The sequence below is a fragment of the Calidris pugnax genome, unplaced genomic scaffold, assembly GCF_001431845.1.
Source record: "Calidris pugnax isolate Ruff unplaced genomic scaffold, ASM143184v1 scaffold95, whole genome shotgun sequence".
Lineage (NCBI taxonomy): Eukaryota > Metazoa > Chordata > Aves > Charadriiformes > Scolopacidae > Calidris > Calidris pugnax.
Window position 1 is genome coordinate 42,940 of NW_015090885.1, and position 25,850 is coordinate 68,789.

The window sequence follows — 25,850 nt, forward strand, 5'->3', positions numbered from 1 at the left end:
TGGGGCCACGCCGAGGCCTCCGCTCCGCGGCCCCGTCCCGCCCCCGCGGGCCCGCCCTCCACCTGCAGGAAGAGCTCGTAGAGGATCTCCTCCCGCACGCGGCTCTCCAGGTTCCCCACGAACAGCGTCCGGTCCGCCTCCTCGGACCGCCCCGGACAGGACATGGCGGCGCCGCCGCCGCCGCCGGCTCCCGTCGAGGGAGGGGACGGGGGAAAGCGGCCGCGCTGCCGTAAAGCGCCGCGCCGCTCGTTGCTAGGGAGCGGGCTGCGTGTCCTAGCAACGCGGGAGCGCCGCCGGGCGGGCTGCCGGCTGAGGGGGGAGCGCTGCCCCCTCCCCGGGGTGCGGCTGGGGGCCGGCGCTGGCGGGGCGGGAGGAAATGGCCTCGCTGTGGGGGGAGAGCGCAGGGGGGAGCAGGGGGAGGCTGTGGCTGACAGGGCAGGGCCAGCCGGGAAGGCCTTCCTAACGACACGTGCTTCAGAATCATGGAATAGGAATGGGTTAGGTTGGAAGGGACCGTAAAGATCATCGAGTTCCAACCCCCCTGCCCTGGGCAGGGACACCTCCCACTAGACCAAGTTACTCAAAGCGCCATCCAGCCTGGGCCTGAACACCTCCAGGGATGGGGCATCCACAGCTTCTCTGGGCAACCTGTTCCAGTGTCTCACCACCTTCACAGTAAAGAATTTCTTCCTGAGATCTAATCTCAATCTCCCCCCTTTCAGTTTAAAACTGTTACCCCCTCATCCTATCGCTACGCTCCCTGATTTAAGAGTCCCTCCCCATCTTTCCTGTAGGTCCCCTTCAGGTACTGGAAGGCTGCTATGAGGTCACCCCAGAGCCTTTTCTTCTCCAGGCTGAACAACCCAAATTCTCTCAGCCTGTCTTCATAGGAGAGGTGCTCCAGCCCTCTGATCATCTTTGTGGCCCTCTTCTGGACTCTCTCCAACAGGTCCATGTCCTTCTTGTACTGAGGACTCCAAAGCTGCATGCAGTACTCCAGGTGGGGTCTCACCAGAGAGGAAAAAAAAAAACCTTTAAAGCCCTCAAGTGTTTTAGTCATCAGCGTGATAAAGTGTTGTGATAGCAATAAAATAAACATGTAAGGTGTCGGATGTGGTACATTTCTCAAGATTTAAAAAGAACTGGATTATGATGTCTTTAAAGCTGAAGTGATACCTGCCTTATAACCCACTGTTGGGTGGTTGCTACAAACAGGTTTCAAGCACGTATACACATTTAACATTCTGTATATATTTTTAAAGAGTTATTTTACAAAGGAGCATGTTTTCAGAAGTCATCCTGATGACAGCAATGTGAAAAATATTCTTAAAGATTTTTTTTTTCCCAAGCATAGGTGGTGTGCTTGGCATCAGTGCCCATTATTTCCTAATGACAGCTTAGTTAGTTACTTGCCAAGTCTATTTAGAAAGGGATTATCAGTTTACAGGAATTACAAGCCTCAGGGTAGAATACATAGTGAGTCTTAAAATTCTTCCAACCAGTCAGGGTTTTTCCCTGACTTGTTTGTAACCTTTGTAACCTTTAGACAGATTTTTGGGGGTTTTTTGTTTTGTTTTTTTTTCATCGTTAAATATACTGCATTGCAAAAGCCGGGTTGTGATTTTGTCTTCCCTGAAAGGGAGCAGCACTCTTAAGTTAGCGGTTAGAGAGGAATTTTTCTGGAGAAGTGGTTTGATTCATAAGAAAAATGAGAATTGTTATGAGAATAGGATTTCCCAAGATTACGAAATCCTTGAGGGTAGAGAGAAGATTAGGAGGGGAAATAAATTTAGATATGACCACAGATCATGATATCAAGGCTTGCGTAAGAATTTGATCTTAATCTTGACAACCATGCTGTAATGTTTCTAGCTGTTATTTTATCAGAAACTTTTGGGTGTAAACTGAAGTGTAGAACCGCTATTCTGTTACCTGTAAATCATAGTAATCTTGTACTGTAATAAAGTGAAGTTTGTATATGTTGGGTTTTTTTTTTTCAACTTGAATACTTGGCCAATCTTGAGGGGTTTTTAATCAAACAACGTGTGGACTGTGGGATCTCCCCAGAGCATCAGGGTTCGTTCAGGAGCTGCAAGTCCTGCGATCCTGAGCGCTGTGGTGCACGGAGCGCTGAGGAGGGAGTGCTGGCATCCTCCACTGGTCCACAGAAGGCACTGTCAGAGCGGGCAAGTCTGAATTTCAGTGTGAGAAGTGATTCCTTGTGAGAAAGGCAGTGGGCAGAACCATACGCAGCAAAGCGGGGTGGGCAGTAGCTGAAGTTTGAGGGTCTTGCATCTGTTTGTGACAGTGTACCTGAAACTCAGAGTTGCCTTGAAGGATTTACCTGACAGTGGGATGTCAGCAGAAACTACAGTGTAAACAGTAGTTACAGATTTAAGGTAGTTAAGATTTCTAAGTGGCGTAAGTGCCTCGTTGGTGAACAAAGTCCCCTTGTCATGCAACAGAGGGGTGAGTCCAACAAGCCCTGGTTCAACACCCTGGTTAATAACACAAAACTTTCTGGGCATTGATTTAAAGGAATCCTTTCCTGAAACTGATTACAGAGGGCTTTGAAACTGTTTTATGGGTTGTTATGTTGACATGGGTAGCACAGTACTTTACCTCCATATGAGCTGGGCTTACTGGTTTTCAGTTCAGGAGGGAGCTTAACATTTCCTGTTTTTTTTCCCCCAGTCAAGTGTAAAAGAACAAGGGCAAATTGCTTAGCAACTAGTGTCATCAGGTATATGTAAAGGTACACATATAAAATTTTCTTCTATGATCAGGTGATTTGCTCTTGGATGAGCACAGCAGATATTTTACCGGGGCTATTACCAGTTTGTTTTCGGTGCTGTTGAGCTTTCTGTGCTTTAACTTGTATATGAATGCATACTGCACGCTGAGTGCATGCTGAGGCTGCCTAAGTGGTGATTGCTTGAATGCACTAAGTTTTTGTTGTAACAATAATCTATATTAAAAAGCAGAGAGGGGGAAGGAGACAAATTGACACTATACCATAACTTGTTCTAAGTAGTATGTAAGGCTAGTAGGGCTGTGGTTTTATAATAATAGTTGGACAAAGCATAGAAGTTTTGAGATTAAGAGGAAATGCAAAGGAATAACAAGAGCTGCCTTAGTGAACTTTACTAAGAATGGGGTGACAAATTTGAGAAACGAAAGCAAAATACTAAGAAAAGGTTACTGGTTAAGCTGAGTTGATTTTCATATGAGTGGACATTCTGCATCTTCATCTCCTTGTGGCACCGTTCAAAGGGGAAAAGACTTTGAAGAGATTTCCTAAAGGCTGTCCTCTGCAGGAGCTCCTGTAGCATGCCTTTCTTTGGCTGCCCAGAATCACAAAGCCAGCTGAAGAGACTGATCACTGAAATAATGAAACACACACACATCACCTTAACTGTTGTGGGTGGAAAAGAAGGAGACTTAGACCTTATGTTTCCAAGCACTGTGAAGGATACACTATGCAAAAAAACATTTCTGAGATGGCGTAAGAAACTGGATGTGAGAACCCAACAGGTCTCTCATATTTGAGTGGTTATGGTTTGTTTTCCTTTCTCCTGCAATGGAAATAATTGGGGGTCAGATAGAGGCAAAATGAGCATTCCGACGTCTCACTTGAGTAATGCAGAATTTATCTGCCTCTTTGCCTCACCGTGAACCCCAAGAAAATGATGTTTGTCCTCTTGTATATTTACCCAGTGAATTGGTTTGTAAATAAATGAGCTTCACACAAAAAATATGTTTCTTCATCTGTTTTGTGCTTGAGGACCCAGAAGGAATGAAGTAGTTACATACCCAAAACACCCAGTGAGTGTCTGGGTGATATTTGCGGGGCTCTAAGTTCCATCTTTGTCCCATAAGTGCACTTTCATAGACCTCCTCTGCATTTGGATTAGAGAATGACTCCTTGGAAAAAGCTCAGAAAATAATTTTGTGCAAAAATAATCCATGGAGATAGAGTTCTTAGAATTACTTTCAAGTTCTTACAGAAAAATTCTTCTGCCACCAGAATGACTTTTTGTTCTAAGTTTCTTTTGCCCATCTCAGTGCCTTTAATTGCAATTAAGTGACACACTTAAAAAAAAATGGGCTGTGGGTCTCTAATGGGCTGTACCTCTAGTCACTCTGCTTCCTAAATTCCACGTAACAGAGTTGTCAGTAATAATAACATCAGTTGCTTACGTGTAAATCTGCTGATAGGCAAAGAGAGAGGGAAATAGATTGAAAACCAGTCCCAACCCTTAAAGACCAGAAACCACCCTACCTACTGAAGTCATTCAATAGGAGGAGTCATGAATTGCAGAAGCTTGAGTACAGCTTTCCTTTCTGCTTCCTACTCTATATGACACTTACTTCATTAGTGGCATTCAGTTAGGTTAGAGATCTAGCATACTGTAAGGACACACTAGATTTGCCACTTATCTGTGGATATTACCTATTGCTTTTTCTCCATTTCCACATGCTGAAATTGTGTTTCTTCATCTGTTTGATATACTGGGTAAAATCAGGTAAGAACCATTAGCTTATTACTTCTGATGTAGTCTCTTGGCTTTATTCAAGCATTAAATAAAAGAATATTCCTTCATTTGAACTGCCAAAAGATTCAAACTTGTGAAATATGCCTAATGGAGTAGATTAGTAAAGAGAATTTGATCACTTTGAAACTGAGATGTGTATTTTCATTTTAAAGTAAATAGAACAGAGCCCGATACTTTATCTTGGGCTGTACTTTGCACAGAGAGACACTCAGGTATGTGCACTTTGTACAAAGTAAACAGGTAATTGTGAAATAGTTCTAATGTACTAATGTAAGTTTATTGTTTATTGCTGATTTGATAGGTTGACAGGTTTCCAAATTATGCATTATGCATTAAATAGCAAAATTTAGTTACAAAAAACATCAGCATGCACTTCAGATTTCCCCCTTTTCAACCACAGAAGATGCTTACAACGCTTACAAACATACATAGGAAAATTAACATCATATATTAACTGAGTTATAGTGCATATGTAACTGCCCAACACTTACCTGTTTGTTCTGACTGTACAGAAAGGTGTATGTGAGTACTCCCAAAGTGCACAAAGGGCAGCTCCGTATTCCTTCCAGTAATCCATCAGAAATAGGAGTTCGATAAACCTCCCCTCGATGACTTCTCGCTGAACAATTCCAAGTATTAAATCTATAAATCTATTCATAGTACTTATCTAATTCCACAGTAAAGACATCATCTTGTCTTTTATTTCTCTATTTACTCTTCAAAGAATAGCTGCTGTCGTTTCACAGCCCTAAGTAAATGAGTTGTTTCCCTTTGACATTTGCCAGCCGGTAAATAGGTTTCGTCAGTTAATTTCCTTGTGATAGATTTCTCACTTCCGTGGACCAGGCTCTGTCTCTGTTTTATGTCACGGTCATTCCACTGGCTTTAGAAGAATTAATTCTTATTTCTACCAATCAAATTATAAGAAATAAAAACATTTAAATGGATATGGAGGAACATTTCAACCATATCTTAGCACGAATCTTGTATATGTTAGATATGTAGGAGTGAATTATATAGATCAGTGATTAAACTTGGATTTAAGAACAATATTAGGCAAAACTAAATGAGTTTCATGTTGTATGAATGCATAAAAATGTAGCAAAAATGTAATTAAGTGGATGTTTATTATCGTTTACCTTTGTATATGACATTCGTATAATAGAAACTTTATTCTAGTTTTATTATCATATATTATTATATGAAAACTAGAGATTAAATGTGACACATTCTATTGACATCTCAGTATCATGTCACATGTATGACATTTTATCAGGTTCTTGAATATTATTTTCATTAAATTCAAGACACCTGCAGCTGAACAGCTCTTACTTTCAGAACTACATCTTGGATAAGTCTCAGCAATGAAACTCTATCAGTAGTTAGTTAATAACATTTCCAATAACCTCAGTAAAATTTGCTTAAATTATTCAGTGTCTAAATGAGAATGGTGGTATTTACTTTGAAATATAGGTAATTCTAACTTTTCCCAAAGGTAATAATTGTAACCATTGTCATAAGGTGATGATAGGCGTGAAACTTTAGTCTGGATGATTTAAGACAGGAAGATTCAGGCCTTTTCTAACACTCTGTAACTTCAACCCTGCTCCACTTTGGAAATATCTATTATTATTATTATTATTATTATTATTATTATTATTATTATTATTATTATTATTATTATTATTATTATTATTATTATTATTATTATTATTATTATTATTATTATTATTATTATTATTATTATTATTATTATTATTATTATTATTATTATTATTATTATTATTATTATTATTATTATTATTATTATTATTATTATTATGTCCAGGTGAGTGGTCTAGTCATTGCAGATACATGGTTTGGTCTAGAGGTGATTGGTTCAGTTCCCTAAGTGAATTGGTATCTTTACCATATTAAGTACTGTACTTCAAGTAGTGTAGCTTTGTTTAAGTCTGCACTGTAGTACCAAATACATTTTTTAGATATGTTGTAAACCCCCTGCACTTGCCCTTTGCAGCTTTATAAAGTAGAGAGGGGTCTATGTCCATCTCAGATGTGCAAATGTTGGTGGATTCAGTTCTGCCTGCTAGCTGTTTGCTGGGAAAATGAGAAGAGACAGAACTGTCTCTCCTGTAACTGAAATATTTTGAGAAATTCAGATTAGTTTTTTTTCTTAATATTTTTTAAGGAACTGAGTAGGCACTATGCCTCTTCCTACTTTTGCTTTCTAGAGGTTGACTGACTCTTGTTTTACAAATGTGTTAATGACAGGAAAATTCAGAACCGTGCCATCAAATATCAGACAAAAGGCTCATGTAAAGTAGCATAGCCCCCTAGAAGTCCAGAGATGGGCCCAGATTTCTTTGGCCATAAGCCAGCTAACACCATAGCAAAGGTGAAGAGGTCATACAGAGGAACCGTGACAGGCATCAGTGTTGTACCCAGAATCCTGAAGTGGCTTGTCCACACATTGTGACCTCATCAGCCAAAGGATACTTTTTACAGCATTAATTTCTGATGTTGATAAACACACAGGGACAAAAATTAAGTCTTTTTAGACTTTTTTTGAAAATATCTGTCCTCTTGTTGATCCTCACCTTGTACACCACAACTGTCCAAGTACAGAAATGCTGAATACTGCAGTTTTTCTTGTGCCATTATGTATACTGACCTCAGTTCAAAGTCAGATCAGGATCCTTTGTTGCTTCTTTCTTTACTTCTTGGTAATGGTGTCCTCATGGTGATCCAAAACTAGGGAAGAGTTCTGGGTCATCCCGTACTGTCAGGCAACTGTTCCTTATTGCTAGCTCAAACAATAAGGCCTGAAGATTGGCAACTTTGACACGCTGGCCAAAAGAGGAAGAAACAACCACAGTGGTCTTCCTGTTTATACAGCACACACTAGTTGTGAAAAAATTCTGAGAACCTAAATTTGATGGTTAAGCAACACTATCAACATTATCAACAGTAACTTTTAATTTGTATTTGTTATGGAGAAAATATATGGTTCAGGAACAATTAAAAAGGTTAATTTTTTATTTGAAAGGTTCAGAAGAGCATAGTGGTATCTGCAGAGTCATTAGTTCAACCGTCTCCTCATTGTTCAGTGCACGTTCTGGTTCCTCATTCCGAAGGTCTGGAGGGAATAAAATGGAAGTTCTTCACTTTTACTAGAAAAATGTGGAAAGAAAAGGGAAGAGATAGTATTTCAGGTGGTCTAACACATCAAATGACTGTCTAAATTTTCATCTTTTTCAGATGAGGAGGAAAAATGTCCTGAATTTACAGATCTTAATATAGGCAATGCTTTGTCTGGAACAGAACTCCAAGTCCAGCTACTGCTATACACAAGGGAAAATCCAAATTGTTCCGAGAGACTCATTGAACATAATGTTACTGCATCTGAGTACCTTAATACCTTCAAGAAAACTGTCTTTGTTATTCACGGCTTCAGACCAACAGGATCTCCACCAGCATGGCTTGGTGACATAAAGAAGCTTTTACTGTCTGCAGAGGATATTAATCTCATTATAGTTGATTGGAATCGTGGTGCTACAACTGTGAATTATATAACTGCTGTTGAAAACTGCAGAAAAGTTGCAGAAATACTGAAGAACTATATTGACCAGATGCTGGTAAGGCAGAGAGCTGCATCTGTTCTGAATATGTTTAAATAGCATAGCTTGGGTAGGAATGGCTATTTAAAATGTGTCTAAAGAGAAGCTCAGTGAACAATATCAAATCACATTTCTTTGCCAAAGTATTTCCTAACTTTACATGCAGTTATTACTGCATGTCTAGAACTCCACCTGAGTTCTTATTGCCCTTTCACTGAAGTATGTCTAAGAGTGCATCTGATTTCTTTAGCCACATGGAAGTTGTAGATCTTCTTGGAAGAGTGAATGCACCAGTGGGGAGGTGAATTGAGAGTGCTTCAAATAGTATGCAGCATTAAAATTTTACAGAAACATTATACTACTCTTTTCACTATCAACTGCTATAACTAAGATTTTAAAAGAAAAAGAAATCACTGACAGGCATATAAATACTTTTTCCAAAACAATATAAACTTCTTGATTCTAGAGGGAGTTGCTGAAACAGTTGTTGATGCCAGTGGTCTTAACTGGGATTTAGATTTTTTCCTTAATCAAATGAACAAAACACGTTATCATCTCATTTATGGCATTGTTATTTATCACTTGATTTTTCTTCCATTCTCACCACTTCTTTTCCCAGCCATTCTCAGAAATTTTTAATGCTGTGCAGTAAGAAAATATTCCTGTGGAATTTGAGTAAAAAACCCAGCATTTTGAGAAAGGATGAGATGAAAGAAGAGAGACCCTATCAGAGTATGCCCTCTGGTACTAGATATAGTGATAACAATTCATGATTGTGACAGTAACTTTACTGTTATGGAACAGAAAAATAAAATAGGACTATAAGAACAGTCTCCAATCCAGAGTAGGTTAAAAACGTGTATTTTGCAAATTTCTTGATGCAGATTTTTGGTTAATTGCTGGTTACAGATCCTGGCAAAGCAATGATTCCAGAGCATGTTTGGGCCAATCTTGTGCAAGTCATCAAAGTGGTAGTGGGGGGGTATGTTGTGTCCCACAACTATCAGTTTCATACTTGCAAGCTGTTGTGAGGCCTTTGTTAATTCATTTTGAGATGCATTAGTATTTCAGGTCCCACATATCATACTATCACTTTGCAGAGATTCTAATAGGTGTGCTGATACTCTTTCAGAGTTCTTCGGTATTTTTTAAAAAACACCCCACCACCTGCTTTATAGAATGGACATCTTAAGGCTTTTCTGCAGGCGTGCATTTGGCACCATTATTCAGCAAATCTGTGGCATAAGTGTTAATGGTATTATGTTTTAAATTTATTTTATTGGAAAGATACGGGGGAGGAGATATTTATTTTTTTTCCCAGTGCAGAGTTTTGGTTCATCTTTCTTGTGTGAATATGTTCCTCTTCCCTTCCCATGCTCCCCCTTCTAACTAATGTGACAGTTTGGCAGAAATGTGACTCAAGCTTCCTTTTTACATTTTTCTAGTCAAAGAATTTCATAATTACCACACTGTTTGACTCATACAGAATGTCAAACTGAAAAGAACTTTGTGATTCCCATTTGTTAGTGTTAGAAATATAACTTAAAGTACTGACAAAAAGTGAAAACTTAGTGTACTGATGTCTGTTCAGTTAACCATGTGTGTGGTTGTGGCTTTAGTTTGTTTTTTTTTTTCCCCCTGATAGGTAGATGGAGCTTCTCTTGACACTATGTATATGATTGGTGTTAGTCTTGGGGCTCATATAGCTGGTTTTGTTGGCCAGAAGTATAATGGCAAAATTGGCAGAATTACAGGTAAGGCTTTTAATCCCCCTACGTTCATTCTAATGTACCTTGTATTCTTGTCATAACTGCAGAGCGCATAGATGCTAGCACTGAAATACCCACAAATGAGAACTGATTATTTACTAACACGCACAAGTACCACACATACAAAATTAAATGACATATTACTGGAGTTTCTGTCTAGTTGATGAAGCAAGTCAGGTCCCTCTGAAGGGAAGTTCAAAAGCTCTTGGTCAGACCGCAGGAATCGGGCAGAAGGATTTAGTGTCAGTTGGAGGTGTCTGAACATGGTGCAGGCTTTAGTATGTTGAGCTGTCTGCTACAGGGAGTTTAAAGCAGGTGTCCAGCCTGTGTATGGATACTGCAAACTTGTACTTATTACATCCTCAGCATTGTGTTCTGCAGGACTGGTGCATGCCATGAAAATCGGAGTAGCGTCCTGTGGGTACGTCTTTCAGGACCAAGGTCGCATGATGTTTGGGATTAACTTTCAGATGTTGGTTCCTAGGGCAGAATCCATTGCAGAGTGCTGATTTGGGTGCACAGGCTGCGTGTACTTCCTGCAGTGAAAGAGCAAAACTCACCGCAGCTAGTGTGTTGAGAAGGAAGCTGACTAAGCTAGCTATCAGAAAGGTGTTAAGGACAGAAGGGACTGTTGGATACTGGTAGTGTTTAGGATTTAAAAGAGCAGCTATTTTGGGGCTGAAGGGAAACAGTTACCTCCCCTTGAGATTCAAAGCTCCAAACCCTATTTTCAGAGTATTTAAGTAATTTTTTTTCAAAATGTAACAGGAGCCAGTAGCTAGCCTTAAGAAAGGAATTTTACTTTTTTTTTTTCAGTGGTGCCCAGGGACAGGACAAGAGGAAACAGGCACAAACTTGAACATAAGAAGTTCCATCTAAACATGAGGAGGAACTTCTTCACTTTGAGGGTGGCAGAGCGCTGGAACAGGCTGCCCAGAGAGGTGGTGGAGTCTCCGTCTCTGGAGACATTCAAAACCCACCTGAACATGTTCCTGTGCAACCTGCTCTAGGTGGACCTGCTTTGGCAGGGGGGTTGGACTAGAGGATCTCCAGAGGTCCCTTCCAACCCCATATTATTCTGTGATTCTGTGAATTAGAGACTCCCCCCTTTTTCGTACAGGAATCTGAAAAACAGGCCATTTTCTAAGAGTGTGTTAGGCTCCAGTTGCATTCCTCTGGTTAAGAATACTCATTTTCACTTTACACAATCCCTAGAGGTTTTTTGGCATCACTGTTTGGGGGCAGTCTTGATTGCACTGCTAGGATAGAAGGTCTGTGACCTCTCTATACACTAACGGGGAACTAGTAGATCCATGTAATTTCTGAACTCAGGTGCTCACAGTTGAATGGATTTACATTAAATGTTTCAGTCACTTTCTTATAATTACAGATACAGATGAATAAAGGCAAAGACTGAGTGGTCCAAACACAAAAGCCTCATAGCCTCTGATGGGATTGTTTTGATATTTTTTTTTTAAACATGTTGAGCCAGTGGCCCAAACTAATGTTGGAAAAATGAGATTTAAAAAAACAAACAAACAAACAAACCAACAACCCCCCCCCCCCATATTTTCTTCTCACCTGTTTGGAGGTTTCTGAAATGTAAAACTAATATATTGTGCTTTTTTTTTTTTTTTAAGTACACAATAGGAATGGTATATTCTGGGAAAAAGGACAAAATTAATTCTCCTGATTCGGAGATACTGTTGTTGGATTCTGAGATGCTCCCTAAAGCTGTTGGCTTACTATTCATCTGGACAACTGGGAGATAAGCACAACTAATTAGGGGGAGAGAGAAGTTAAAAGATATGGGTTGATCACTCTGTTGCTAGGAACCTTTGTTTGGCTTGAGAATAATTGTGCTGGTTTTTATTTTTGTTATTATCCCGGGAAAATGAAAAGTCATTGATGAATAATGCTCACATGTCACTTTTGTATATATCTATAGAAACAGACCCCAGGATTTGTAATGTTAGTGTTATTTTCATTTAGGTCTTGATCCAGCGGGTCCTTCGTTCTCTCGACAACCACCAGAAGGGAGATTGGATCATACTGATGCTCAATTTGTTGATGTAATCCATTCAGATAGTAATGGTAATGACATAGCCTTTCCTATTTCAACTTGAGGAAATGCAGAAAAAGCAAAAGAAAAGGGATAAGCTATTTCAGTAACATTCAAATAGTGCTGCAGAAGTATATTTTGTGTTATCAGGTGGATTCCTGTGCTGTTGCTCTCTAACCATGTGTATACTTTTAAAATCATGCTGAATGTTATTATGCCTATTAATCAAAAAACTGAAACTCAAAACAAACAAACCCAACACCCCCCCCCCCCCATATTTTCTTCTCACCTGTTTGGAGGTTTCTGAAATGTAAAACTAATATATTGTGCTTTTTTTTTTTTTATTAAGTACACAATAGGAATGGTATATTCTGGGAAAAAGGACAAAATTAATTCTCCTGATTCGGAGATACTGTTGTTGGATTCTGAGATGCTCCCTAAAGCTGTTGGCTTACTATTCATCTGGACAACTGGGAGATAAGCACAACTAATTAGGGGGAGAGAGAAGTTAAAAGATATGGGTTGATCACTCTGTTGCTAGGAACCTTTGTTTGGCTTGAGAATAATTGTGCTGGTTTTTATTTTTGTTATTATCCCGGGAAAATGAAAAGTCATTGATGAATAATGCTCACATGTCACTTTTGTATATATCTATAGAAACAGACCCCAGGATTTGTAATGTTAGTGTTATTTTCATTTAGGTCTTGATCCAGCGGGTCCTTCGTTCTCTCGACAACCACCAGAAGGGAGATTGGATCATACTGATGCTCAATTTGTTGATGTAATCCATTCAGATAGTAATGGTAATGACATAGCCTTTCCTATTTCAACTTGAGGAAATGCAGAAAAAGCAAAAGAAAAGGGATAAGCTATTTCAGTAACATTCAAATAGTGCTGCAGAAGTATATTTTGTGTTATCAGGTGGATTCCTGTGCTGTTGCTCTCTAACCATGTGTATACTTTTAAAATCATGCTGAATGTTATTATGCCTATTAATCAAAAAACTGAAACTCAACTTTGTTAATCACTTAAGCAATGATAGGCTGTTTTGTTCAGTTCTGATGAGTAGCCCTGTTATTGCGTGAGTGAAGTTTCATGACTGAACCTGAAAATATTGAAATAATATTTATGCCCAAGAGCTTACTGAAGGCACATGTAGATAACCATATAGTCATGAGTCCACTTAATGTCATGCAAAAGTAGTGATTACACAACTGTCACTTGTTATAGTGTATTCCTTCTGAATATGAAAAAGCCAAGTCTGTACATTGAATACAGCATGCCTATTGCATTAATTTATGATACTGTATTTGCAAACCAGTTTAGAACTAACATTCTTTTGCTGTGCTAGTGTGTATGAACATAGAGGTTGTAAGCATGTGATTATCACTGAATTAGTCCCTTCTGAGACAGCCAGTCTCAGCTGTATCCACGGTAGTACGCTACAGATCCCTGCTTAAAACTCTATGTCACATTATTGTAAGGTTAAAATGAAGAACATTGTAAAGTCTGCTTCGTCTGTGCTATAATCTGGTTTAATTTTTCCTCAAAACCATAAGTAAACCTTTCAAAGCTACCACACTTGTCCCATTATTTATGTAGTTTCATATTGGTTTCTTTAATAATATTAAAAAATAAGCATTTTACTGTACAAATTTATATGCGAAGCTGTAAAATACCAATTTTTGTAATGTTCCAATTATGGGAATAAAGACAATGTGTGGTAAAAAGGAAAGTAGGTCAAATTGAGCTAAGTTTTACTCATGTTTTTTTATAGGACAGGTAGATTTTTCTGCTTTGATATACTGCTGATATTAGTGTAGCTCAGAACCCAATGTCATATGAAAGAAACAGAAAATCTTACTCTAAAGAAAATTCTGTTGGGAAAGAATTTTGATTGCTGGAGAGAACGTGAATTTCATAAACTTCTTTGTGCAAATAATGTCTCAGCTACAGCACTAAATAGTTGTTTCTGTTCTTTCCTTTTTCTTTTGTGGCAGTAGGAATCATCCACAGATTTGAATATATTTGTGTACAGCACGTGTATAATTTTCTTAAAAAGCAAAACCCCATGGATTTTAAGTCATAATGTGACTTCCATTTACAGAACAAAAGAACAGTATAATTTCAAAAATTTTCTTAAGACCTTTGGTATTCTGTAATGAATGTAATGATAAATGATTGACTGCATAATTCTGTTTATTGTTTTTTGATTCATGATTTTTTTACTTTAGCACTAGGTCTCAAGAAGCCTTTAGGAACCATTGACTTCTATCCAAATGGAGGAATGGATCAGCCTGGTTGTCCAAAAACATTATTCAGTGGTAAATAAAAATACATTCAATTAATGAGAAAAGAGTTTGAGATCAAAATCAAAATGTTAAACTGAATTCAATAGACACTGCACATATTCAGTAATATGGGAGCTGAGGGCATAGTATTCTTTCTTTTCCATGCCTGCTCAGCAAATGAGAAATAATGAAGACATTTGACTTATTTTTTTTAATTAAATGAAAATCTTCCTATAAGCATATATCCCACCATACCATCATTATTGGTGTGATGGAGCTATATTATGATGTTATATATACAATCTGCATATAGTGATCATTATTCTTCTGTGTTTATACATGGCTGGGCATGTGAAGAGATGTTTGTGTCCAAGTGGTTTGAACAGGATCACTTGCATATGACGTGGAAGACAAGGCTTTCAAGTCTTCACTGTGTCTTAGGTTCCTGCTGATTGGCAATGATGAATTAGGGTTTTGGACAGGTCTTTTAGGCTCTAGAATGAAAACAGTTCTATGACATGACCTTTTGCTGCAGAATTTTGCTTATTTCAACTTCTGTAAATCTTAGGCAAAGTTGCTGCCCACTGTTTTTGTTTACTCTTTTTGGATATGCTTATGACTGTCTAATTTTCTATTACTTAGCTGCACACTGCTGCTATGAATTAGAGCTGATACAAAAACATAGGGCTCCCACGTGTGTGCCTGTGAGTACGGGAGAATCTCTTAAGACTCAGGATCATCTTCATCTGTACAACTCTTCTATTTTGTTTTGCTAGGAGAGGAAGGGATTTATTACCCCCCAAAAAACAGAGAGAGGAATCTCTGAAGTATTCCTCATGGTAATTTTTCTGCCAAAACATCCTGCGCTGAATGCAACAAGGTTTATTTTATCTCAGACTCACACTTCATAACACAAATTCTGTAAATTTGATAGAACTTGGTAGACTATTTCTTGTGTATAAAACCCTGTAGACTTTCTCTGTACCTGTAATACTCAAAACAGCCTTCAATTTTTTCTTCTTGTGCATGTGCATCCATTTTTTAGACTTGGTGGTCAACTAACCAGAGAAGAAAAGCATGGCTAACTAAAGATGAACTTGAGTAAATAGGAGTACTTCAATAACAACTTTTCTTTCACAAAGAAAATGGTTACATATTCTTTGTATATTTTGTTTTTTCTTTCCTGAAGGACTTCAATATTTTAAGTGTGACCATCAAAGATCTGTCTTCCTCTTCTTATCATCTTTGAAAGGAAAGTGCGACATAATAACATATCCTTGTGACTCTTACTTGGATTACAAGAGAGGAAAATGTGTTGATTGTGAAGCTTTCCAGCCAATGTCCTGCCCAGTTCTGGGTAAGCATTACGGTATCTGCTCTGGGCTGGGTGGGACTTCCCAGGAAATCCAGACTAGCTCTTTTTAGGGCTACTCCAGAGATCTGTGGTATCGTGTTAAGGGATCTGTAGAGACTGATCGTGTGCAGAGCTGCAAACTATTTAAAGCAGTTTATGGCTTTATCTGCTTTATAGTTATCTCTGCTAGACACAGGTGCTGAAAGTTCCTAGTCTTTGATTATTATGCTTTCCAGTCTGAAATGGATTCACAGAGTATTTCCTCTCTACAGAGAAACTGCTTCTACTTAGTCGATCACTTTAGACACACGTAGTGTGTTATCATGCCTAGAGTACCTGTGGCTTTTGTTTAAAAGTAGCAATGTTTATAGCAACGTCCCGGTTTCTCTGGCTCTTCTTTTGGAATCAAGCTTTTATTTGGAGGGGTTAGTAGTTGTTTGGGGTTTTATTGCTTTTAGAGCAGATCTGGGGACAGCTTGAAAACAGCTACAATAGTGTGAACATTTCCTGGTTGGCAGGGTTTTCTGCCCAGGGAAGTGGTTGAATCACTATTCCTGGAGGTATTTAAAAGACATGGGGTGCCTGGGGCCATGGCTTAGTGGTGGGTTTGGCAGTGCGAGGTTAATGGTTGGATTTGATGATTTTAAGGGCCTTTCGCAACCTAAATGATTCTACGATTTGATGATTCTATTATTTTATGGTTCTGTAAACATGTGGGCTACGTTTTTTACCTTGTTTTTATTACTTCTGCAGGAGTTTATGAGCAGTATTTTTTTGTAGTTAGTATTCTAGACTAAATAGATTCCAACATTATGACAATTTTAGTGATACTAATATAATAGAAGAATTAAATACTTGCATGCTACATTCTATTATACTCAGGGGATTCTTGTGTTTTCCAAGTCAATTTACTTTCTCAGAGAATGTTTAAGAAAATTAAAACCAAATCTGTCACTCTGAATGAGGGGGTTTTTGTTTAATTATATGTGTATCAGGATTTTGCTAAATGTCTGAAATAAAATATTTGAACTTTGGATTTCAGGTTATTATGCTGATAGATGGAAAAATCTGTTAATCGCAAGGGGTTCACCGACAACATCTTATTTTGATACCTCGGGCCAAGATCCATTCTGCAGTGAGTGGCTGAATACATATAGAACACACTCCATATGGAATGTTATGGCTGCTATTTTTAACTGATCTGGAGTGAAAGCATGTTAATAGTAGAAAGTTATTGTTAGCTGCTGTGTAAAATGGTGTAATAAACCAAGTGTCAGTTTGCAGACTGGAGGAAGGAGGAGAAAGATTGTGGCAGAAGAGTAAGCAATCCATGAACTGAGAAAGAAATGTGACTTTTAACAGGAATGGAATGGACTGCCAAGAGGAAGAAGCCAGCCAGAAAATAAGAACCGAGTGACAGGGAAAAAGCTGGACTGAGAGAACCTCCTCAGATGGGATCGGTGCTGCCATTTTAGGAGGGCAAAAATGAGAACTGAGATTGCCTTGGCTCAGGGACAAGAAAAGAGACACCTCAATGTTCCACCGCAGGAGGAGGGTGCCTCGCAATCAACTAAAGCTAATCCAGTTTATAAAAGTCCATGTCTCCCTAGGAGTAGGAGAAACTTAGCTGACTGTTTCAGGGTTATGAGGGCACAGTGGAGCAGGTGCAGAGTGCCTGCCCCATGTACCCAGCCTGTTTTCCTCAGGCTGTGGGCCCCCCAAGGGAGGGGGAGAAGGGGCTGGAGTGTGAGAAAGCAATCGTATCCCTCTCCTCTTCCTCAGCCTTCCCCATGCAGTTTTTCTCACATCCACACGGAGGTTTTGGCAGGTGGGCTTTGCTGGGAGAAGGGTGCTTGGAAGAGCTGTACTGCTGCAGCTGCTCAGACTGGGCAAGCAAGGCATAGCAGTAATGCCTCTCTCCAGCTGTTACCACCTGATTAATCCTCTCACCTAGCTAACTGCCCGCTTGGCCTATACATAAAGTTTGTGCCAATGCTGTTCCTCCTGTCTCCCTGTCAGTGTACCTCAGCAGTTTTTTGGACACGTCACTTTTCTGGATAATGTGATAGTGCTGCTACACTAATGGCTCAAATATCCCCTTATCATGGCTTGCCAAAAACTGTTAATCAGGTTAAAGATTGATTCTCCATTTTTTCCTTAGGCAGGTCAAACTCTTCATGGCAATTCTGATAGTAGCTTTCTGATATAAATCCTTTCCATGTAAGAACTGAAGGAAATGACGCACTACTTACACAGAATTCCAAGTAGCAATTTGGTAGAACCTAGTTTTTGTCAATAGCCTTCTTATTCTACTTTGAGCTGCTAACTTGGAAGTAAAGAGTCACTATTCCTACCAACAAGTAGGGGATACTTTTAATAGAGTGATAATAGCAACTGTATCCTGTTGAGGTAATGCTTTGAACCTTATTATTTTCTGTTTCTTTTTGCAGTGTATAACTACTTACTGGATATTACTACCTGGAATAAAAACATTAGGAGAGGTTTCATTAAAGTTAAAATAACAGATTATGCTGGAAACACACTAGAATCAGAGATGAATAGGTATGTTGTGCTTTGCATCTTTTATATCTTTTTAAAAATATTTAAAATCTTTTTTATCACTTTATAGGGCTTATTTTCTGAGTTTCCTAAACATTTTAATTTGCTGACTTGTAAGTCAAAATAGTATCATGAGTTTGTTAAGACTTGGCCATGGCTTCTTTTCCTGGATATGGCTCAGTGTCAGAGGCATTGCTCCTCACGCTGAAATGATCCTCTCCATTTATGAACCAGCCCAGGTCCTTGCATGGTACTGGTTTGAATCAAGTTCTAGGTGCCCTTGCTCTGAATGCTCAAAGTTTATACATTATGCAGATTTCTGATCTTAATACTAATGCTTAATAATAATGAATATTACTCAGATAACAAAACCCTGACTAGAAATAATATTTTTCTTCAGTGAAGCTTCAACATTTCAGCAGTATAAGAGAGTCAAAATACTGACTGGATTTTACCAAGACCTTGGCAAAATATCAAAAATTTCCTTGACCTTTTCTACGAAGACTTTAGTAGGCCCAAAACACAAGCTTAGGATTCTCCAGATGAGGCTGAAATCTCTTAATAATCCAGAAAGGTAAGTGTTTGTCATGTATCAAAGTTATATATCAACTAAACTGCTCAGGCTGTTTCCTCAGAAATTGCCCTACATAGATTTTTTTTAATCGCATATTCCTAAATGCATGAATATCCTTCTCATCATACCTAGGATCAAATTTATCATGGGGCAGAGCTGCTTTGTACATCAGCATTTAGTGCACAGCACCCTTGTACCTGTAGATGTCACGTATGCTGCTTGTTGCAGCAGGCTGTGCTGCTGTCTGGGTCACAATGGGTTTTCAAGGACCACGTACTTACATAAACCAGCCTGATTTACACTCGCATGGTTAAGTTCTCTTCCAGAGGATAAATTTTATTTAGCACTTTTCTGTTTTTAACCATGTGTCTGTACACAGCTTCTCACACTCAGGTATGAAATGGAGCACTTCAGCTACTTGTGTGACTGGAATAGGTTTTTGGTCTTGTTGCTGAAGGTAAAGACCTTCCAAGACCAAAACACAGTCTATGCTTGCCAACACTTAAAATGACATCATCTGCATTTTTTGATAATCAAGTGTAATAACAAAGCTCTTATTGATTATTTCTCGTTTTAAGTATTTCAGCAGTATTGCCATGTGTTCATTTTTTACATCTCCAGAGTTACTTGTACAATAGCGCTATTAATTAAATTTTCCATTCACATCTTGTGCAAATAATATATTACACGGAATAGGTAAGAAATATCCAGGAGTAGCAAGAGTACTTTTTTAAAAAATTGTTACATATATTTACTTACTACGAACAGCAGAGTCAACAAAATCAGAATTTAAAATAAAACCTAATAGTGGTTATCAAATGAGTAATGAGTGGGAATAATATTACAATATGAGTAACTCTTAAGTCAGTATATTTTGTTAACTTGGGAAATAACATTAAGGCTTTCTGATTTGATATATGATAATAGTCTAGTAGGAATTGGGTATGATACTTTGTAAAAGTTAAGAAAGCTTGTTAAACTAATCTACTATTTCGCATTTACTGGGAAAGAGGAGGAGATGGGTGGGAGAGACTTAGGAAGAAATAGAATGCTCAGTAATCAAAATAGTACCCCAGAGTGTATATACATTAGACTTGATTAACCTGTTGAAGGCCACAAGTCTCAAGCTGTCAGGTGAACTGGAATTATTTTATTTAAAAGCATTTGGTGATGAGAGACAGTCAAAGCTCTAAATCATGTTGCAATTTTTTTCTCAACCCAATGATGATAAATCAGATGATACATTTCATGCAAGCCTATCAGCATTCAGGACTTTTCCAGATAATGATCTAGCAAATAAGGAAGATTTTTAGTGAATTGGTTCTGAGTTTTCATTCCTGTTACGCTGACTCTTGTTAGTTTTAAAGTAAGATGCACTTGATTTGCTTTAATATAGGATCCACTAAAGTCCTTCATTGAGCCTCATCAGATGGCAGTCATATAGGCATTTTGATAGTTTTAGATAGCGATGGAAAATAGTGTATTAAATTTGCGTGTGAAGGTAATTTAAACACAGATGTTACAACACTACTGGTTGGTATAATTACATAATTGCTCATTGTAATTATAACTACCTATATTTACCTTATTGAGTTACATATAATTACAACAATTACTTGAATACAGGGTAATCAACTGGAAACTACATTAAAAATATTTAAATTATTCATATAACAAAGTGGTAGGTAAAAACCAGAGGACAGGTGCAGGGATAAAAGACAATAGGAGTCTCAGCCTCCCCAGATCTGGATTAAGAGCAGATAGTGGGAGCTGGCAGAATGTCACTGACAATTGTCTGCTGGGATGGTCCATTGTTCATACAGATGGTGTCTGAATGTGGAAGTGCTAAAAGGTACATATAATTTTCAGACTGTTCTTGTGGTCTCTGAGATAAATAGTTCCTGCCCACCCATAAAACCAGAAAGCTTTCCTAAGTTATGTGAGTCCAGTTTTCAATTCTTTCAAAAAGCTTTTGAACCTGTCAGTTTGAACTCAATTGATGGGGAAGGTGAATATCTCAAATATATTGACCCCAGCCACCTTTGGTTTTTTTAAAAGAAGAACAGGAGTAATAAAAAAGAAGACCTTATTAATACCTTTACTGAACAAGAGAGTGTGGCATGCCCTTGCTTTTTAGTAGACAGCTGAGGAGACACATGGTGTGAGAGATTATAAAAGTTTCACCTAACAAAAAAATTATTTTTTTTTTTTAACTCTTTGTTGGTGAACTGAAGAACCTGCTCCTACCTCAGGGCTGCTCTCCCAAAAGACATTCCTGGTAGTCAATAATCACAAGCTTAGAAGAATTGCACTTCAAATGAGATACAATGTGTTGGAAACCATATGTTTGCATTTCTAGTATTCATCATTATGTTTGTCTAAGCATTTGTCCCCTGCGGTTAGATAGAGCCCTTCCCAGGTGACAACTGCTGATGGAGAGCTGGCTATGCTAACACATTGTGCTGCTGTGTTGCCAACACTGTTGCAAATGTGCTAAAATATAGCATCAATTTGTTACATGAGTTATTGAAAGTCAAATCAGAAAATGGCTGCATATAATAATCTTACATTGCTCTGGTTGGAAATTTGTCCTGTGAATTCTTTCACGGTATATTATAAGGACTTTTAAAATGCTAGCAATTTCTGTGCTTTTATGTCTTTTTTTTTTTTTTTTCCCCCCCTACAAAAAGAATGTAATAGTAAACCATTAAATTCAAATCAAAACAAATTGTGGATGAAGGACTGGATGAAATTCTATGCTTGGCAATATACAGAATACCAGAATTTGTCTTGAACTTCTTAATCATAGAGTCTGCTATCTTAGCTTTGTGGGGTTTTTAAAGGGCCTCATATTCTTACACAGAAATCCAACAGTCTTTTCACATACAGACACGTTGGAAATTTCACATTAATGGAAAACAATAGAAGTGTCTGGTGGGATGTTCTTTCTTGATTTTGTCCTTTAGCTCTTTCACTGTAAGCTATATCCCAGTCCAAGATGGATTGTATTGTGCAGCCACACCTGTGAGTTCAGAGTAACACAGAAGACAATTTTAAATAAAATAAGTGTCATAACTTGTATGGTCTCAGAGGTGTTCTAATCATTTGCTTGTTCAAAACAGCTCTCACCATCTATCTATAGTAGTGCATGAAGGGCAGAGTTATGACCTACACTTGCCCTAAAAGGCAGAGCATCTGTGTTGACCTCAAAAAGTAAAAGTAAAATTTTGTGTGTGTGACTGCCCTTGTGATCTCTGTATATGTCCATGTAATCTTATGCAGTTCTGAGTTTTCTAGGTGTTTAGATGGCAAATCACTCACATTAAACTTTCTTATACGTGCTGTCATTGCAACTGAAAGACTTAGAAGATATGATGTGGTTTTCTACTTTCCTCTGTGGAATAAAAGCAGAGAAATATTCATACTTAGGAAACTCAAAATAAATTATTCAGGCCCAACATTAGCAGGAATTGGGCTCTTCTTGAACCATTGTTCTAAATTTGAATGCAGATTAATAGCTTTAATGGATGAAGTATTGCATTTTCATATTTCAGACTACTGTGATACATTTTTTAGTCATGCCACTTTGCACCATCCAGCTGATGTCCTGATTGTTGTGCACATTCTGGCAAACTACTCTAGCGATGCATAAAATAGGGTGTAAACCTAGACAGGACGACATTTCTTCTTGTCCTGACTACTGTCTCTGAGAGATGGTAAATACTAGAGATTTAATAATTCCAATACCCAAGTATTTTTCTGTTAATGTTAACTTTTTCTATTGTGCACATTACTTTTTTATCTACTTTTGTAGGATGCAGCTGTGCAGATATGATTTTGTACTGATGGAGAACACTGAACTGACCTTCAAACCTATCCCTTGCCCAGAGAAGGGTACATGAAGAGAGAGCTTCTACTGATTTAATTTCTCTTACAGCAGTGACATTTTGATTCTTCCTCGGGACAAAGACTGCAATGAGAAAGGAAATGAGATAAGCTAGATTTATTTTCAAGAGTCTACCTGGTAATATGCATTACTTGCTTTGAGTGCCTTAGGGTGAAAGGAATTGGAAAGTTCAGGTATCTATGTATTTGGGAAATTTGAATAAAGTATATGTATCATGGTGGAGAACATGCAATGGTCTATTCATTATTATTTGTTAACAGTGAAGCAACTACTGAATTAAGTATGAATTGTCTGCATAATCCTGGCACATTATTTGTCAAATCATATATATATTTAATTATTTATTATTTGTAATGGTTTTTACGTGGAAACATGTTTATCTGTCTACTAAGGGAATTTAATATACTGTAGATGTGATCTACAGATCTAATACACAGCAGTTTTGCTGTGCTATGTTCATTGGATAAATGAATTCATATTTTCTCATTATATAATATCTCAGTCCCTGAGAATTGGAACAATAAGATTTGTGGGCACATATGTAAATTTGCTATTTACATAAATTATCTTTATGTTCATCATAGATTAATATTATGGCAACCATTCAGATTTTTTTCTATTAAACCTATGGGCAGGGCAGTGATGTTTCAGATATGAAGCAATTCTAAAGTCTGTTCTGAAGAGAATAGCTTATAAATATAAAATCCAAACCTCCCCTGGTGCAACTTGAGGACATTTCCTCTCGTCCTATTGCTTATTACTTAGGAGAAGAGACTTACACCCACCTTGCTGCAACATCCTTTCAGGTAGTTGCAGAGACCAATAAGGTCTCCCCTCAGCCTCCTTTTCTCCAGGCTGAACAACCCCAGCTCCCTCAGCCTCTCCTCATAAGACTTGTTCTCCAGATCCCTCACCAGCTTTGTTGCCCTTCTCTGGACCCGCTCCAGCACCTCAATGTCTTTTATGTGGTGAGGGGCATAAAACTGGACACAGTATTCAGGGTGGGGCCTCATCAGTGCCCAGTACAGGGGGATGATCACTTCCCTAGTTCTACTCACCACACTGTTCCCAGTACAGGCCAGGATGCTGTTGGCCTTCTTGGCCACCTGGGCACACTGCTGGCTCACATTTGGCTAGCTATTGACTAACACCCCCAGGTCTTTTTCTGCTGGCCAGCTTTCCAGCCACTCTGCCCCCAGCCTGTAGCGCTGCGTGGGGGTGTTGTGACCCAAGCACAGTACCCAGCACTTGGCCTTGTTGAACCTCAGACCATTGGCCTTGGCCCACCGATCCAGCCTGTCCAGATCCCTCTGCAAAGCCTTTCTACCCTCAAGCAGATCAACACTCCTGCCCAGCTTAGTGGTGTCTGCAAACTTACTGAGGGTGTACTTGATCCTCTTGTCCAGAACATTGATAAAGAAATTAAAGAGAACTTGTCCCAATACTGAGTCCTGCGGAACACCGCTTGTGTCCAGGTGCCGACTAGATTTGGCTCCATTCACCACCAGTCTCTGGGCCCAGCGCTCCAGCCGGTTTTTAAACAGCGAAGTCTACTACCATCCAAGCCATCGGTAGCCACTTTCTCCAGGAAAATGCTGTGGTAAACAGAATTGAAGATCTTACTGAAGTCCAGGTAAACAACATCCATAACCTTTCCCTTGTCCACCAAGCAGGTCACTTTGTCATTGGAGGACCTGCCTTTTATGAACCTATGCTGACTGGGCCTGATTGCCTGGTTGTCCTTCATGTGCCGCATAATGGCACTCAGGATGATCTGCTCCATAAGATTCCCAGGCACCAAGGTCAGACTGACAGGCCTGTAGTTCCCTGAATCCTCCTTCCAGCCCTTCCAAAAGTGATGGGCACCACATTTCTAGAGGATAGTCAACTGGGACCCCCTGGTTTGCCAGGACTGCTAGTAATTATTTTACCACACATTTTCTCAGGTGATGTATCAGCTTTATCATTTTATTGTATATCTCTTTGTTCCTTTCCTCTGGAGTCATTAGGAGATACACAAGGGAAAGATGTTTTTGTCTGCTCACATATATGAGTATGGAGGGGGTGGGTTGTTTTATTATTTCTCCTCCCCTTTTTTTCTTAAACTGCTGTTATTCTGCTTGTTTTAATTCTGCAGTTTTTTGTCCATTCTGGCTCTCATGATCCATAGCTTCCCTTTTACAGGTCTCTGAGCCTGCTTTCTTTTACCACCTTGCCTCCAAATACCTGTTTCTCATATCACTTCAAAAAATCATAGAGTCTTCAGAGTAAATTTCAAATGTCTTGAACTAGAATCTTTCAAAGGGTGACACAGATGTTCAGGCATAGAAATGTATCAAATGTCCCCTTAAATAGCCTTTTAATGTGGTTTCTAGAGCTTCTCTGAAGTTTTATATTTTTATATATTTTTAATTTTTAATATATCCTCGCTGTTTTTTTCATTTGTTATGTCCTGCTGAGACGAACCGAAGTACAGTGGCATGAATATGATTTTTGACTATGAACTTTCATTTTACTTGAGATATTCAATTACAAGTTAAGATCTGGAAAAATTAATGAAATTGTATTAGCTCTAAAGTGGCAGCATAAAGCGTAGATATACTGCTCTTTCCAGTAATGGAACTGAGTGCTTGTTTGTTACCACAGCTATTATTGATAAAGTAGTCAAACAAGTGCTTTTTCCCCCCCTATTTTGTGGATTGTTTACCTGCATGAGCTTGATTTTCAACAGCTTATTCTATCTAAAGACAAAGACACATAAAAGTCTACCATTTCAGCATTTGCTGGAGTTGGCATTTTCACTATGAACTATATCCTTTGCCATTTACTTGCTCCCAAAATTAGGATAGAACTCTGGTACTACAGCCCTTGGAGAGGTCAGCTTGCATTGATGTATGCTGTTAGGCAGAAGTCTTAACTCACATGCAACGGACTACCAGCCTCATGCATCCTTTATCTGTCATGTAAACGTACTGGCAAAATGGTGGCTATGTAAGCAGTCATGATGAGTTGTGGGGTAAAGTATAAGACACAAGCAAGAAAATGTAAAGAACTGAGGGCTGAGATACCTTCCTAGAATTTTTTCCATTATAAATACACAGAAAAAAATGTGAGGTCAGGTGCTGTTGAAAAGATACAAGGAAACATACTACAGACATGAC

General features: G+C 38.6%; 2 protein-coding genes across 2 annotated transcripts in view; one reads left to right on the forward strand and one right to left on the reverse strand.

Moving 5' to 3' along the window:
• RBM11 (RNA binding motif protein 11) overlaps window positions 1-190 on the reverse strand; it is an 11,454-nt gene extending 11,264 nt beyond the window's left edge. Inside the window, exon 1 of the mRNA XM_014947420.1 lies at window positions 63-190. Within this exon, the coding sequence (XP_014802906.1) occupies window positions 63-164 (102 nt within the window). The 5' untranslated portion in view covers window positions 165-190. The remainder of the gene's footprint in view (window positions 1-62) is intronic.
• Window positions 191-4,311: 4,121 nt separating this feature from the next.
• On the forward strand, window positions 4,312-22,899 carry LIPI (lipase, member I). The gene is made up of 10 exons (XM_014947166.1): window positions 4,312-4,526; window positions 7,815-8,191; window positions 9,819-9,927; window positions 11,935-12,036; window positions 14,239-14,328; window positions 15,485-15,652; window positions 16,692-16,784; window positions 18,100-18,211; window positions 18,609-18,782; window positions 22,597-22,899. The coding sequence occupies exons 1-10, from the start codon at window positions 4,478-4,480 to the stop codon at window positions 22,682-22,684; spliced, it is 1,362 nt and encodes a 453-aa protein (XP_014802652.1). The 5' UTR covers window positions 4,312-4,477; the 3' UTR covers window positions 22,685-22,899.
• Window positions 22,900-25,850: the final 2,951 nt, after the last annotated feature.